The 13327-nt window shown below is 36.2% G+C and overlaps 1 protein-coding gene across 4 annotated transcripts in view; it reads right to left on the bottom strand.

Annotated features, from left to right (window-relative positions):
* Window positions 1-13327, bottom strand: part of FAF1 (Fas associated factor 1) — a 460794-nt gene that overhangs the window by 89660 nt on the left and 357807 nt on the right. For all 4 annotated transcript variants that reach the window (XM_072772177.1, XM_072772178.1, XM_072772179.1 and 1 more), the window contains one exon: window positions 3450-3586. In XM_072772177.1, coding sequence (XP_072628278.1) covers window positions 3450-3586 — 137 coding nt within the window. The remainder of the gene's footprint in view (window positions 1-3449; window positions 3587-13327) is intronic.

Genomic DNA, 13327 nt, shown 5'->3' with positions numbered 1-13327 from the left:
TTTACATATATTATCTTATTAAACCTGTACAATAATTCTTTGAAGGTATCATGATCTTGAGTTTAAAGAGAGGGAAAAGGAGGCTTTAAGAACTGGAGTAGCGTGTGCAATCAAGATCAGGCTTTTGATTAAGTGGTGGGACCAGAATTTGAAACCAAATGAGTCTAACTCAAAAGCCTGTTCTCTTTTGCCACCTCAATATACTGTTTATTTAGAATTATTTCCTATAATTAAAAATTCCTTGATGAAGTGGACAGTAATTTATTTACTGAAAAAAACTGAGTTCTTTTTGTGCCCAATTGGTATTTTTCTCTTTCAGCTGCTTCCAAATGACTATGCTATAAACTTTATAAGAGAATATTCAGTGTTTAAAAAAGTTTTAATTTTAATTCCAGTTAGTTCCCATAATGTTATATTAGTTTTATGAAAGTATTAAAATGTCTGGTTTTCCTTAATGCTATCTTATTCCTTGTCTAAGGCCATAACAAACATTTATGCCATTTCCTGAGTGTATTTTCCTGTTACTTGCTTTGAATACATCTACAACAGAGAAACCCATAAAGATACATAAAGATATAGCGATTCTTCTTTCAAGATTATTGGCAAAAAGCCCGTCTTTCTCCAGGGCCTGAGAAGAGCTCTTCCTATCCCATTGATCAAATAGGACAACAAGTAGCAAGCATCTTTGTTGGTGTTATTCTGGAGTAGAGCTGGACTAACATGATCTTTCAATGGTCCTTTTCTCAATTTTCCTTATGACCACTGGCAGCATGGCAGGGAGCATCTGTGGTCCTTATCAAAAAAATTCAGTCACATCGGTACTACTGTCCCAATAAATGAGCTAGAGAACAAATATTATCTTGGTGTGATATCATGGTACTGAAAAAGCAGAACTGGTTTTGTAGTCATAGTTTTTAGTTCTGCTACCTACAAACCATATGATTTAGTACCTAAAAATTGCCTAGCATGTGACAAGGGCTTAATAAATATTCACTTAGTAAATGAATAAATAAGTGGATGAGTGACTGACTATAGCTCTCTAAGGATTGATTCTCTTATCGGTAAAATAAAAATAACACTACCTCTGTATATAGTACACATGATCGCTGGCAGTTATTATGAATAGATACAACAAATGGCAAAAAGTTTAGCAGTACCTTTAATATAGAGTTTGATAATGGGCAAATTGTTGAGTTTCTCTTTCTCATTTGCAAACTGTAGTGACTAAGACTCAAAGCATGGGATATGAATTCTTTATTCTTTATGGAGGATACTAGAAAGGTGGTTACATACTGGCCATTCATTTTCAGGCTTAAGCCAATGCTTATCAACTATGCTTCAGTGCTAACAGTCAGGACTCACTACCAAACTGGACAAGACAGAGGAAAGGTACCAGTTAACGCAGGTCCAGACAAGTTTTTTTCTCTAACCTATTGCAGTGGTTTTCAAACTTCTGTTTTCAGAACTTGTTTACACTCTTAACAACTACTGAGATCCTCAAATAAGTTTTGTGGGTTATTATTATCAACATTTACTGTGTTAAAAATTAAAGCTGAAATACTTAAAACGTATTTATCAATTCATTAAAAGTAACAATGATAAAACCATTACATGTTTATATAAATATCATATTTTTATGAAAAATGGCTTTATGCTCCAAATGAAAACATTTAGTGAGAAGAATGGTATAGTTTCAACATTTTTGCAATTTTTTTAAACGTCTGCTTAATAGAACATAACTGGATTCTTATATCTACTTCTATGTTAAACTAGTTACAATATGTTGTCTTATGACTTAGCTGAAATTTATCAAGCAAGCCTGCCCTTAAACAGACATATAATTGAAAAAGGGAGGAGTATTTTAATAAATAATATAGTACACATGATCGCATTTGATAAACTCAAATGGACAAGTGGAAGTTTCTTCAAGTATGTGAGGAATTTGAAACTATTGAACTTTCTGTACTTTGTTATATTAAGATACACTGACCTATCTCACTCTTTGAATGGATCTTTTACCTATGCAGGACTTTATAATATCATGCGCTGGTCATGTGGAAAATACTGGTTTACTGACTTATGCATTTATCTTCAATGTTGACATAACTAATTATACGATACAAAAAAAATCGTATATTTGTAACATTACAACTGATCTCATCAGAAAATTATTTAAGCTGTCAATCTTACAGTGGAAGATATAACATTTTGCTTAAATGCTCAAAAAATAATTTTTAAAATTGCACATTATGGAAGTAAAGAATATGACAGTAGTATAGTTTGGACATGACTTTGATTTGTGTGAAGGTGCCAGTAGTTTTACACAACATTGATTTTGTGCCATCAGTGCAAATGTCAACACAGTAAAAATAAATAAATAATAAATAAATAAAAATGCAAAAACAGAAGAGCCTTATTACCATTATGAAAATAATAATTTGACCTCATGGATCCAATGAAATGGTCTAGAGGACCTCCAGAATCTTGGACCACTTTGAAAACCACTTTATTATATTGCCTCTGATGGGGGAAAACAGGAATGAAGTATTATACATTTACCTTATGTATGCAATTCATTTCCCCAGCAGAGTATCTTTAGCATTGTTTATGAAACTCAATGCTCTAGGGATAGAGCAAACATAAAATACCAGAGGTTTTATTTTGAGTTTTAAAGACACTAGTATTTACACTCATTCCTCCATCATATTATCTACTATAGAACTTTTGACTTAAATAGGGGTAAAAATAAAGTATCTCAAACAGAAGCTTCAGCTCAGGGCACTTGAAACATCTTTTTCCCTGGGGCAAAGAAAGTTATACTGTTTTCAATTTAAGCTTGCTATTAATAAGGTAATATTTTAAAATAATCCTTGGGGTATATCAGTAGCAGTAAAAAAAAAATCATTCACCTTTTTTGTTTGTAAAGAATATTCAATGTGATTAAATTCATAGGCATCCTATAGCTTCGCACCTTAGCATTGCATCCTAGACACAGACTCACACAATTAAGGGGAAACAACTACCACTGCATGAACAATTAATTTGCAATATCTAGTCACTGGCTTTTCTAGATAACTAAAGATAAGCATTTCTTTCAACAAATCAACATTACAGCAAGAAATCAATATATGAATAAGAAATGTCATGTCTGATAACTGATTATGGCTTAATTACTAGTTTAGAGAATTTAGCAATTCTGAACTTTTAACATGATTATGCTCTGTCCCAAGGGCTGTTATTTTATTAAGAAATTTCTGTTACATTTTTATGCAGCATATTTCATTTTTCATAGATTCTATACTTTTTGAAGCTGTTCTTTAGGATATTCTATGTTTTAAAATACAAAGATGCTCACTCATATAGAGAATTACTGTCAACTTTGATGGTAAATATTATAAGGTTATCACATACACAAGAAGACACTTCTCCTCTTGTGACATGTACTTTACCTTGTATAACATTTAACACTTCGTTAGATGATCGCTTTCCCATAATAATCAGAAAAAGTGGAAACTGATCTGTTTTTTGAGTCCGGATGGTTTGTGCAACAACACTGCCAAAGTGTCTATTGCACATTGTCAGAAATCTAAAATGAGACAAAAGCCAAAGTAAATTTCATTTCAGAGTTTAATAAATTTACTAGTACCCCGACAAAAAACTCACTTTATTATTATGTTAATAATAATTAGATAGCCTGTCTAATATCAATATATAAAATCTTGCTAGGCTGAGTTTCAACTACATCTTAAATGATATAGAAGCGACTATCATATAGAAAAGCAGGCAGCATGCCCTAACTGCCATCTGGGGCTGAAAGCATAGGTTCGTAGTCTTAAAACATTGCAAGGTATACTGACCTAATATATGAGAAAAACAAAAAAACTGAATTTTAAGGGGAAAGAGTTTCTTAAATGGACAAATGTTGTATGGTACAAAGTTAAATCGACTGACAGCATCCTAAACGGGATTTAGCAACATTTTCACAAGTCTTTAGAATCATGAATTGTACTTTAGAATTGTGTTTTCTCCAGTAGTAGCAGGTCTCCTGGTTTCATACTTAACATGGGATAAAAATAATAATTCTAAGCTTTTGACCAAAAAAAGCTCAGAGATATTAGCATACTGAAGTCTAGCATTAGTATTCTTAACACGATCTGGAATAAATGAAAAAACTGATAAAGCTTTTCTCTTCTATTAGAGGACTGTTTGAAATTAGCATTTCTTTCAAGAGAAAAGGGTAGCTTATGATATGTTTTCAGATCTGATGGTAAAAAGTAAATGTCATAATAATAATGAATTATGAAAGACCAAATGCAAATATAGAATGCTTTAATAAGATCCAATTTAATAAAGTCTGTAAAAATAATGGACTTTTAATAACACAGGTCACAAAAGGCAAAACAGTGGAAATTCTGGGGACTAGCCACTGGTACTGGCTTATTAATTCTTAATTATGTTCATGAAAGGCAACTTAAATCGTGTGTTTTCTTATGCCTTATGATAATATTTTAGGTAACAACTCCTCTGAAATGTATGTTCTAGCTGATGAGCAAAATCCTGTTGTCACATGCATTAGAAGGTAAATCTATTTGAAAAGACAAACGGCATTAAAATGTCATGTGCTCATATTCATTTGATATCCAAATTCAAAACAGAATCAAACCTCTTAATTTTTAAAGCCAATATATCTCTTGTCTATAGAAATTCATTCCAGAAATTTAGGCTGAATCCTCCACAAAACCCATGCTGTGACTACAGAAAGCAGACCATGTTAAGGGCCACTAGAACTGCCAGCAAGAGTGTCAAGACAAGTTAGCACCATCGCAATAAGTTCATCGGGAAGCAGTTTCATATTTACATTTAGAGCAGCAATAACCAGACCTCATGGCAATTTGAAATGACAAGACCCTAAGAAATCCATTGTTGGCCATGAAATATCATTGCTCCCATGAAAATTCATATCTTCACATTCCAGAACTATTATGCGATAAAAGGTGCTCAAGCAGCCTAAGTCTCAGGTACCAAATTTCACACCCGTATAAGCTTTAATTCATCAATAGGGATGCGTAGATCAGGACACTGGAAAGTTAGGATCTCATTTTTCTTTCTGCTTTTTAAAATATTTGAAGTCAGTCCTGACCTGATTTGATCACTGGCAACCTCTGAATGTAAACATGTCAAAGAACAGTTGGAATGTCATTCCCTACAAAAAGGAGAAAATAAGTCCTTGTTGCTTTCACACCAATGGATTAAGTGGGTATCACACAGTAGATGTCTGTCATAGCAGTAGTCTCACAAGTGATATTAAATACTACCTAAACAGGATACCCCAAAAAAAGGAAGGGAGGAAAGAAGTCAGGAATAAGGAAAGAGAGAAAAGGAAGGAAAGAAAGAAAGAGGCAGGCAGGCTGGCTAGCTTTGTGGTTTAAAGAATTCAATTTCAAGATAATTTTGCCTGGAAATTGTGTACTTTCCAAATAGTCTTTTTATGAAAATGAGTTAGAAGGGAAAATTATTATGAAAATATAGGTATCTTATTGGGTTTGAATTAATATACAACAACATTTCAAAACTTCACAAAATATATTCAAGAGAGACACAGCCTTCAAAAGCACATTAGCTGTTCAATTAACTATAAAAAAACAACAAAGTGATTAGTTTTCTACCAGGTATTGGCAACTCATTCTGACGTTTTGGAAGTAGTTGAGAAATACACAGGGATCCCGCAGCCAGTTGATGCTTTCTAGTGGCCTTCACAAACGATTTGTTCTAATCAAAGAGAGACTTTGTTAAAATTTTAATTAATCTAATTAATCTAAGATCTGAATCATGTTTACTTTGAGATTTTCAAATTACAATCATTGAGAGCCTGTAGGGCTAGTGGACAGCCCCAAATTACAAAATTCCAAATTGTTAGTTCTTGCATTACAATTTATAAGAACTTTAAAACACAAATATTAGATCTTTCTCATGGCTGGGGGCTCTGCTTCTTCCTCTCAACATCATTCACAGCACAAAGTTACCATTCACAGCACACTGCAAAAATCCAGTTCAAAACACTAGCACAAAAACAGACCAGGGAAAAATAAATTGTTTCAAGAAAAAAAAATGTGGTTCTCATAATTGCAGAATTTTCTTCTTTTTTAAAGAGATAGAAGTGTGCCGGTGCATCTAATGGCAGCACCAAACTTGTCAGCCTAACTGCATATAGTGTTCATTAGAGTCAGGTGTCATGAAGGGATAAATGGTATCTGCAGCAACAGGATTCCTGCAATCTCAAAACCAAAGGGGGAAGCAATGGCAAGCATTTTTTCTTCTGTGGCAAGAAGAAATGGCTTTGTTTTTTAATTATAAAAGTTTAAATAAATGAAGCAACCTATTCATCATATATCTATTTGAGGAGAGGGAATAAGTTGACAAATAAATCCCCAAAACCAAAAGCTAAAGTGATAGATTTGAAAAGATGAAGAACAAATGCCCTTACTGACAGGGTAAAATGAAGTGGAGGAAGAGAGTTATGGAGGAAGGAGGAAAGGTTGAGAAAAAGAATGAAGAGAGAACAGTTAATCACAAATCAGGTACAATAAAGCAACTCATTTGTCCCTGGGGGCTTGGTGCTGGTGGCGGTGGGGTTAGTGAGTGAGAAGTCTCAAACTTCTGCCTTGCTCAAGAAGCAAAATATAATTAGTAGCATATATTCACCAATTATTGTTATTAGAAATCTAATATTAGAAAGATACAATTTTATCTTTTAATCTAAAGTTTGGAGAGAAAAAAAGCAGAACATCTAATGGCTAGCATATATTAATCATTAGTAAAATTTTTAGTCTCTGAAGTATAGATCTTTTCTATCTTGCTAATGGAAACCAGGATTACTAATAAATCAGATATGGGAAAAAGTAATCTCATTTTAATTCAAAACAGGATATAATTTAGTTTCTTTCAAGGTCATAATTAAACGAGTCACTGACTTTTACTAAATTGTACTCCAACATAAAATATATACTAAAAGAAATAGCAAATTAGACAGAGAGTGGTAAACTCTGCAAACATTTACTGATTACCTATAGCATACCAGGTAATGTAAAAGGAGGCATATCTAATAGAAAGTGGAAGCCAAAAATTGCTAATGACTCTCTGTGAAGCTGCTGCTTCTTTTTTTGTTCTGTGAAGCTTCTTGAATTATTACACTTCAATATGACCTCCAAAGAAGAGTCACATGTAAAATGGGCGTAACACTTATCTTTAAAACCCTTATTCTCAGGGCACCTGGGTGGTTCAGCGGTTGAGAGTCTGCCTTCGGTTCAGGGCATGATCTTGTGGTCCCAGATCGAGTCCTGCATCAGGCTCCTTGCGAGGAGCCTGATTTTCCCTCTGCCTATATCTCCGCCAATCTCTGTCTCTCATGAATAAGTAAATAAAATCTTAAAAAAAATAAAATAAAAAATAAAAAACCCAACCCATATTCTTGTAAGATACTAAAAGTACTCAGAATTATGCTCAAAATATGGTATTTCCTGAACAATGGTACCTATTTTATTATTAACTGCATAATGACATTTAAGATTTTTTTTAAGATTTATTTATGATAGACATATATATAAGTTTTTTAATTTTTTTTTTATTTATTTATGATAGTTAGACACACACAGAGAGAGAGAGAGAGAGAGAGAGAGAGAGAGAGAGGCAGAGGCAGAGGGAGAAGCGGGCTTCATGCACCGGGAGCCCGACGTGGGATTCAATCCCAGGTCTCCAGGATTGCGCCCTGGGCCAAAGGCAGGCGCTAAACCGCTGCGCCACCCAGGGATCCCGATAGACATATATATAGAGAGAGGCAGAAACACAGGAGGAGGGAGAAGCAGGCTCCATGCCTGGGAGCCTGACATGGGACTTGATCCTGGGACTCCAGGATCATGCCCTGGGCCAAAGGCGGGTGCTAAACCGCTGGGCCACCCAGGGATCCCCTGACATTTAAGATTTTTATCACAACTATTCTCAGGATTAAAATTATAGCTTATATCTATGGGCCAACACTGAAAGATATTTTACATAGTTAAGAATTGTTGACTAAAAAAAAAAGTCACTGGTTTTATTTCGCTTTAGAGAATGAAAGGGCAATTATTAATATCTGGAAAATAAGAAAATATGTGGTGCTGTAGCTGTGTGATACTACAAAACTTTAATTAGAAGTGGATATTAGAGACACAATACAGTTATATAGCTAAATGTAACCAGAATCTGATTTTCCAAACTTACTCATCTTTAATAGAAAAATGAAGTAAAAAAAAAAAGATATAGGGCAGCCCGAGTGACTCAGCGGTTTAGCGACGCCTTCAGCCCAGGGTGTGATCCATCTCTCTCTCATGAATAAATAAATAAAAATTAAAAAAAAAAAGATATAGAACTAAAATAATTTTTTTTTAATTAAGAAGGCTCTTCCCTTTAGAAGAAATCAAACTAGCAGTTTTTGCTATAGTAATAATCCTCGTTACTTATATATATTAATTTGTGTGTCTAGGGTTTTTTTTTTTTAAAGATTTTATTTATTCATGAGAGAGAGAGAGAGAGAGAAAGAGAGAAAGAGAGAGAGAGAGAGAGAGAGAGAGAGAGAGGAAGAGACACAGGCAAAGGGAGAAGCAGGCTCCATGCAGGGAGCCTGATGTGGGACTCGATCCTGGGTCTCCAGGATCAGGCCCTGGGCTGAAAGTGGCGCTAAACCGCTGAGCCACCCAGGCTGCCCCGTTTTTTTTTTTTTTTTTTTTTTTTAATCTCAGTAGAAAAACCAGAACATAAGATAGAGAAAGGACCATTGAGATCATTTACTTATCTAGCCAAAACACAATTCTCCTTTCCTCCTCTTTTCCCTTTAATAGGAAAATTAAAGCCAAGGTTCTTTAATGTGTGAAGTGACACTTGTCAAGTTACTAGCACTGTCAAGCATACCAAAATCAGACCAACCAGAGCATTTTTGTCTCCTAATGCAACATAATTTCTGCCAGTCTGCAATGCCTAGCCTGTTGTTCAGCTCATTTCTGGATTCCCATTGGGAATGACCTTCAGCATCCCTGACACATGCCCTTTTGTCCTTTGAGGGTGGCTTTGATTTTTAGAAATAGTCTTATGTCTGATTCAAACTGAATAAGGGAAACAAGGTATGTGGACTAAGCTAGGGGACATTGACTATAAAGGCAGTGATCTTCAAGCTTTAATGGCTTAGGAATCACCTAGGAAGTTAAAAAGAATTTTTTTAAACATTTATTCTTTTATCTATTTATTTTGAGAGAAAGTACGAGAGAGCAAGTGCACCAGCACATGAGCAGGAAAGGCAGAGGGAGAGAGAATTTGAAGCAGATTCTGCACTGAGTGCGGAGTCCAACATGGGGCTGGGGCCCATTACCCTGAGATCATGACCAGAGAAGAAACCAAGAGTTGGTCGCTTACCCAACTGCACCACCCAGGCATCCCTAGGGAGTTTATTCTAAAAGGCAAGTTCCTCAGCCTCATCCCTCTGAGATTCTGATTCAGCAGATCTGGGGAAAAGCCCAGGAAACTGCCTGTTTTAATAAGTTGCCAACCCACACCAGGTGATTTTGGTGTGATTAATGGACCACACTGAGAAACACTGCTTTCAGGACACAGAACTGCTTTCCTTCTAAGGCTTTTTTTGTAATCTGTCTTGGAATGCAGTTCTTTTAGAAGCTGTCCCCAGGGACGGAAGCCTGGGTGGCTCAGCAGTTGAGTGTCTGCCTTCGGCCCAAGGTGTGATCCTGGAGTCCTGGGATCAAGTCCTGCATCGGGCTTCCTGCATGGAACCTGCTTCTTCCTCTGCCTGTGTCTCTGCCTGTGTCTCTGCCTCTCTCTCTCTCTCTCTGTGTCTCTCATGAATAGATAAATAAACAATCTTAAAAAAAAAAAATCTCTCTCCCACCTCCTCTCCACCAACCCTCAGTGTGTCCTCTAGTTAAGAGTCGGCTTTATGGTCCTCCCTCACTGCCCCCACCTTGTTCATCTGTTAAAGAATGTACACATACTCTTAACCTAGCACTCCTGCGTGTAGGAATTTAGTCTAGATATATTTTCATTTGAGTAATCATCCTGTGTACTGTTACCATAGAATTGCAATAGCAGGATCTTATTAAATAAATTATAGTATCTTATGGCACTTAAAGGAATAATATTAAGCCACAAAATAGAAAGAGTTCTTTAGGGATCCCTGGGTGGCGCAGCGGTTTGGCGCCTGCCTTTGGCCCAGGGTGCGATCCTGGAGACCCGGGATCAAATCCCACATCGGGCTCCCGGTGCATGGAGCCTGCTTCTCCCTCTGCCTAGGTCTCTGCCTCTCTCTCTGTGACTATCATAAAAAATAAAAAAAAGAAAGAGTTCTTTATGAACTGATACTGAATATCTTTAACAGATGTTAGTGGAAAAGCAGGGTGTTGAATAGTGTTTACCATTTGTGTAAAATGGGGGAAAATAAGTATATATTAGCTTGTTTATATATAAAATAATCTCTGGATGAAGAAATAAAAAACTTATAATAGTGCCTCTGAGGAGGTGGGGTAAATATGAGACTTTCTTTTCATACCTTTTTATGCCTTTTGAGTTTTGATTAATGTGGATATATTAGCCAATCATGAAATAAATATCGAATTTGAAAGACAGTAAGTCCCTTACAAAAATAAAGAAAATTTTCATGTAATATCCATAAACATTTTTTAAAATTAAAATTTAATTAATTAATATACACTGTATTATTAGTTTCAGAGGAAGAGTTCAGTGATTAATCGGTTGCATATAACAACCAGTGCTCATTACATTCAGTGCCTTCCTTAATGCCCTTCACCCAGATACCCCATCCCCCTGCCCCCTCTCCTCCAGCAACCCTCTGATTCCAATGATTAAGAGCCTCTTATGGTTGGTCTCTCTCTATTTCCGCCCCCCTTCCTCTATGCTCCTGTTTTGTTTCTTAAATTCCACATGAGTGGATTCATTTGATAACTGTCTTCCTCTGATTGACTTATTTCACTTAGCATAATGACCTCTAGTGTCATCACATCATTGCAAATGGCAAGATTTCAATTTTTTGATGGCTGAGTAATATTCCATTATGTGTATGTGTGTGTGTCTTCTTTATCCATTCATCTGCCAATGGGCATCTGGGCTCTTTCCATATTTGTCTACTGTGGACATTGCTGCTATAAACACTGGGGAGCAGGTGGCCTTATGGATCACTACATTTATATCTTTGGGGTATATACCTAGTAGTGCAATTGCTGGGTTGTAGGGTGCCTTTATTTTTAACTTTTTGAGGAACCTCCGCACTGTTTTCCAGAGTGGCTATACCTGTTTGCAACCCCACCAACATTGTAAGAGAGTTTCCCTTTCACTGCATCCTTGCCAATATTTGTTAACAGCTTCCTGACTTACTCATTTTAGCCATTTTAACTAATGTGAGGTAGTATCTCATTGTGGTTTTGATTTCTATTTCCTGATGCCGAGTGATGCTGAACATTTTATGTGTCTGTTGGTCATTTGTATGTCTTTAGAGAAATGTCTGTTCATTATGTCTTCTGCCCATTTCTTGACTGGATTATTTGTTCTTTGAATGTTGAGTTTGATAAGTTCTTTATAAATCTTGGATACTAACCCTTATCTGATAAAACATTTGCAAATATCTTCTCCCATTCTGTAGATTGTCTTTTGATTTTGCTGTTTCCTTTGCTGTGCAAAAACTTTCTATGTTGCCGAAGTCCCAATAGCTCATTTTTGCCTTTGTTTCCCTTGCCTTTGGAGATGTATCAAGCCAGAAGTTGATGTGGCCAAGGTCAAAGCGGTTGCTGCCTATGTTCTCTTCTAAGATTTTGTTGCATTGCTGTCTCACATCTAGGTCTTTTATCCATTTTTAGTCTATTTTTGTGTATGGTGTATGAAAATGGTCTAGTTTCACTCTTCTGCATGTGGCTGTCCAATTTCCCAACACCATTTGTTAAAGAAACTGTCTTTTTCCCATTGGATATTCTTTCCCACTTTGTCAAAGATTAATTCCCCACAGAGCTGAGGGTCCATTTCTGGGTTCTCTATTTTTTTTTTTTTTGAAGATTTCATTTATTTATTCACGACACACACACACACACACACACAGAAAGAGAGAGAGACTCTCTCCATGCAGGGAGCCCGATGTGGGACTTGATCTTGGGTCTCCAGGATTATGCCCTAGGCCGAAGGTGGCGCTAAACTACTGAACTACCCGGGCTGCCCCTGGGTTCTCTATTCTGTTCCACTGATCCATGTGCCTGTTTTTGTGTCAGTATTATACTGTCTTAATGATTCCAGCTCTGTAATATAGCTCGAAGTCTAGCATTATAATGCTACCAGTTTTGGTTTTCTTTTTCAATTTTCCTTTGGTTATTCGAAGTCTTCTCTGGTTCTATACAATTTTTTTTTTAAAGATTTTATTCATTTATTATGAGAGCCACAGAGACATAGGCAGAGGGAGAAGTAGACTCCATCCTGGACCCAGGGATCATGTCCTAAATTGATGGAATATGCTCAACTGCTGAGCCACCCAGGCATCCCTGGTTCCATACAAATTTTAGGATTATTTGTTCCAGCTCTCTGAAAACTGTGGATGGTATTTTGATAGGGATTGCACTGAATGTATAGATTGCTCTGGGAAGCACAGACATTTTAACAATATTTGTTCTTCCAATCCATGAGCAAGGAATATTTTGCCATCTCTGTGTCTTCCTCAATTTCTTTCATTAGTGTTCTATAGCTTTCAGAATATAGATCCTTTACCTCTTTGGTTAGGTTTATTCCTAGGTATCATATGGATTTTGGTGCAATTGTAAATGGGATCGATTCCTTAATTTCTCTCTCTTCTGTCTCGTTAGTGTAGAGAAATGCAACTGACTTTTGTGCATTCATTTTATATCCCGCCACTTTGTTGAATTCCTTTATGAGTTCTAGCAATTTTGGTGTGGAGTCTTTTGGATTTTCCACATAGAGTATCACAATTCCATAAACTTTTCTTTTTTTAAGATTTTATTTATTTATTCATGAGAGAGAGAGAGAGAGAGAGAGAGAGAGAGAGAGAGGCAGAGACACAGGCAGTGGGAGAAGCAGGCTCCTCAAAGGCAGCCCGATGAGGAACTTGATCTCAGGACCCCAGGATCATGACACCTGAGCCAAAGGCAGATGCTCAATCACTGAGCACCCAGGCGTCCCCAAATCCATAAACTTTTAACACAATGTTAATCACATTTGTCTATTTCTTTATTAGTCTTTTGTTCAAACATATTTTTTCCTTTTTGTGGTAATCACTGCA

This window comes from Canis lupus, chromosome 13 (assembly GCF_048164855.1).
Source record: "Canis lupus baileyi chromosome 13, mCanLup2.hap1, whole genome shotgun sequence".
NCBI lineage: Eukaryota > Metazoa > Chordata > Mammalia > Carnivora > Canidae > Canis > Canis lupus.
This window is presented reverse-complemented; position numbering and strand designations above follow the sequence as displayed.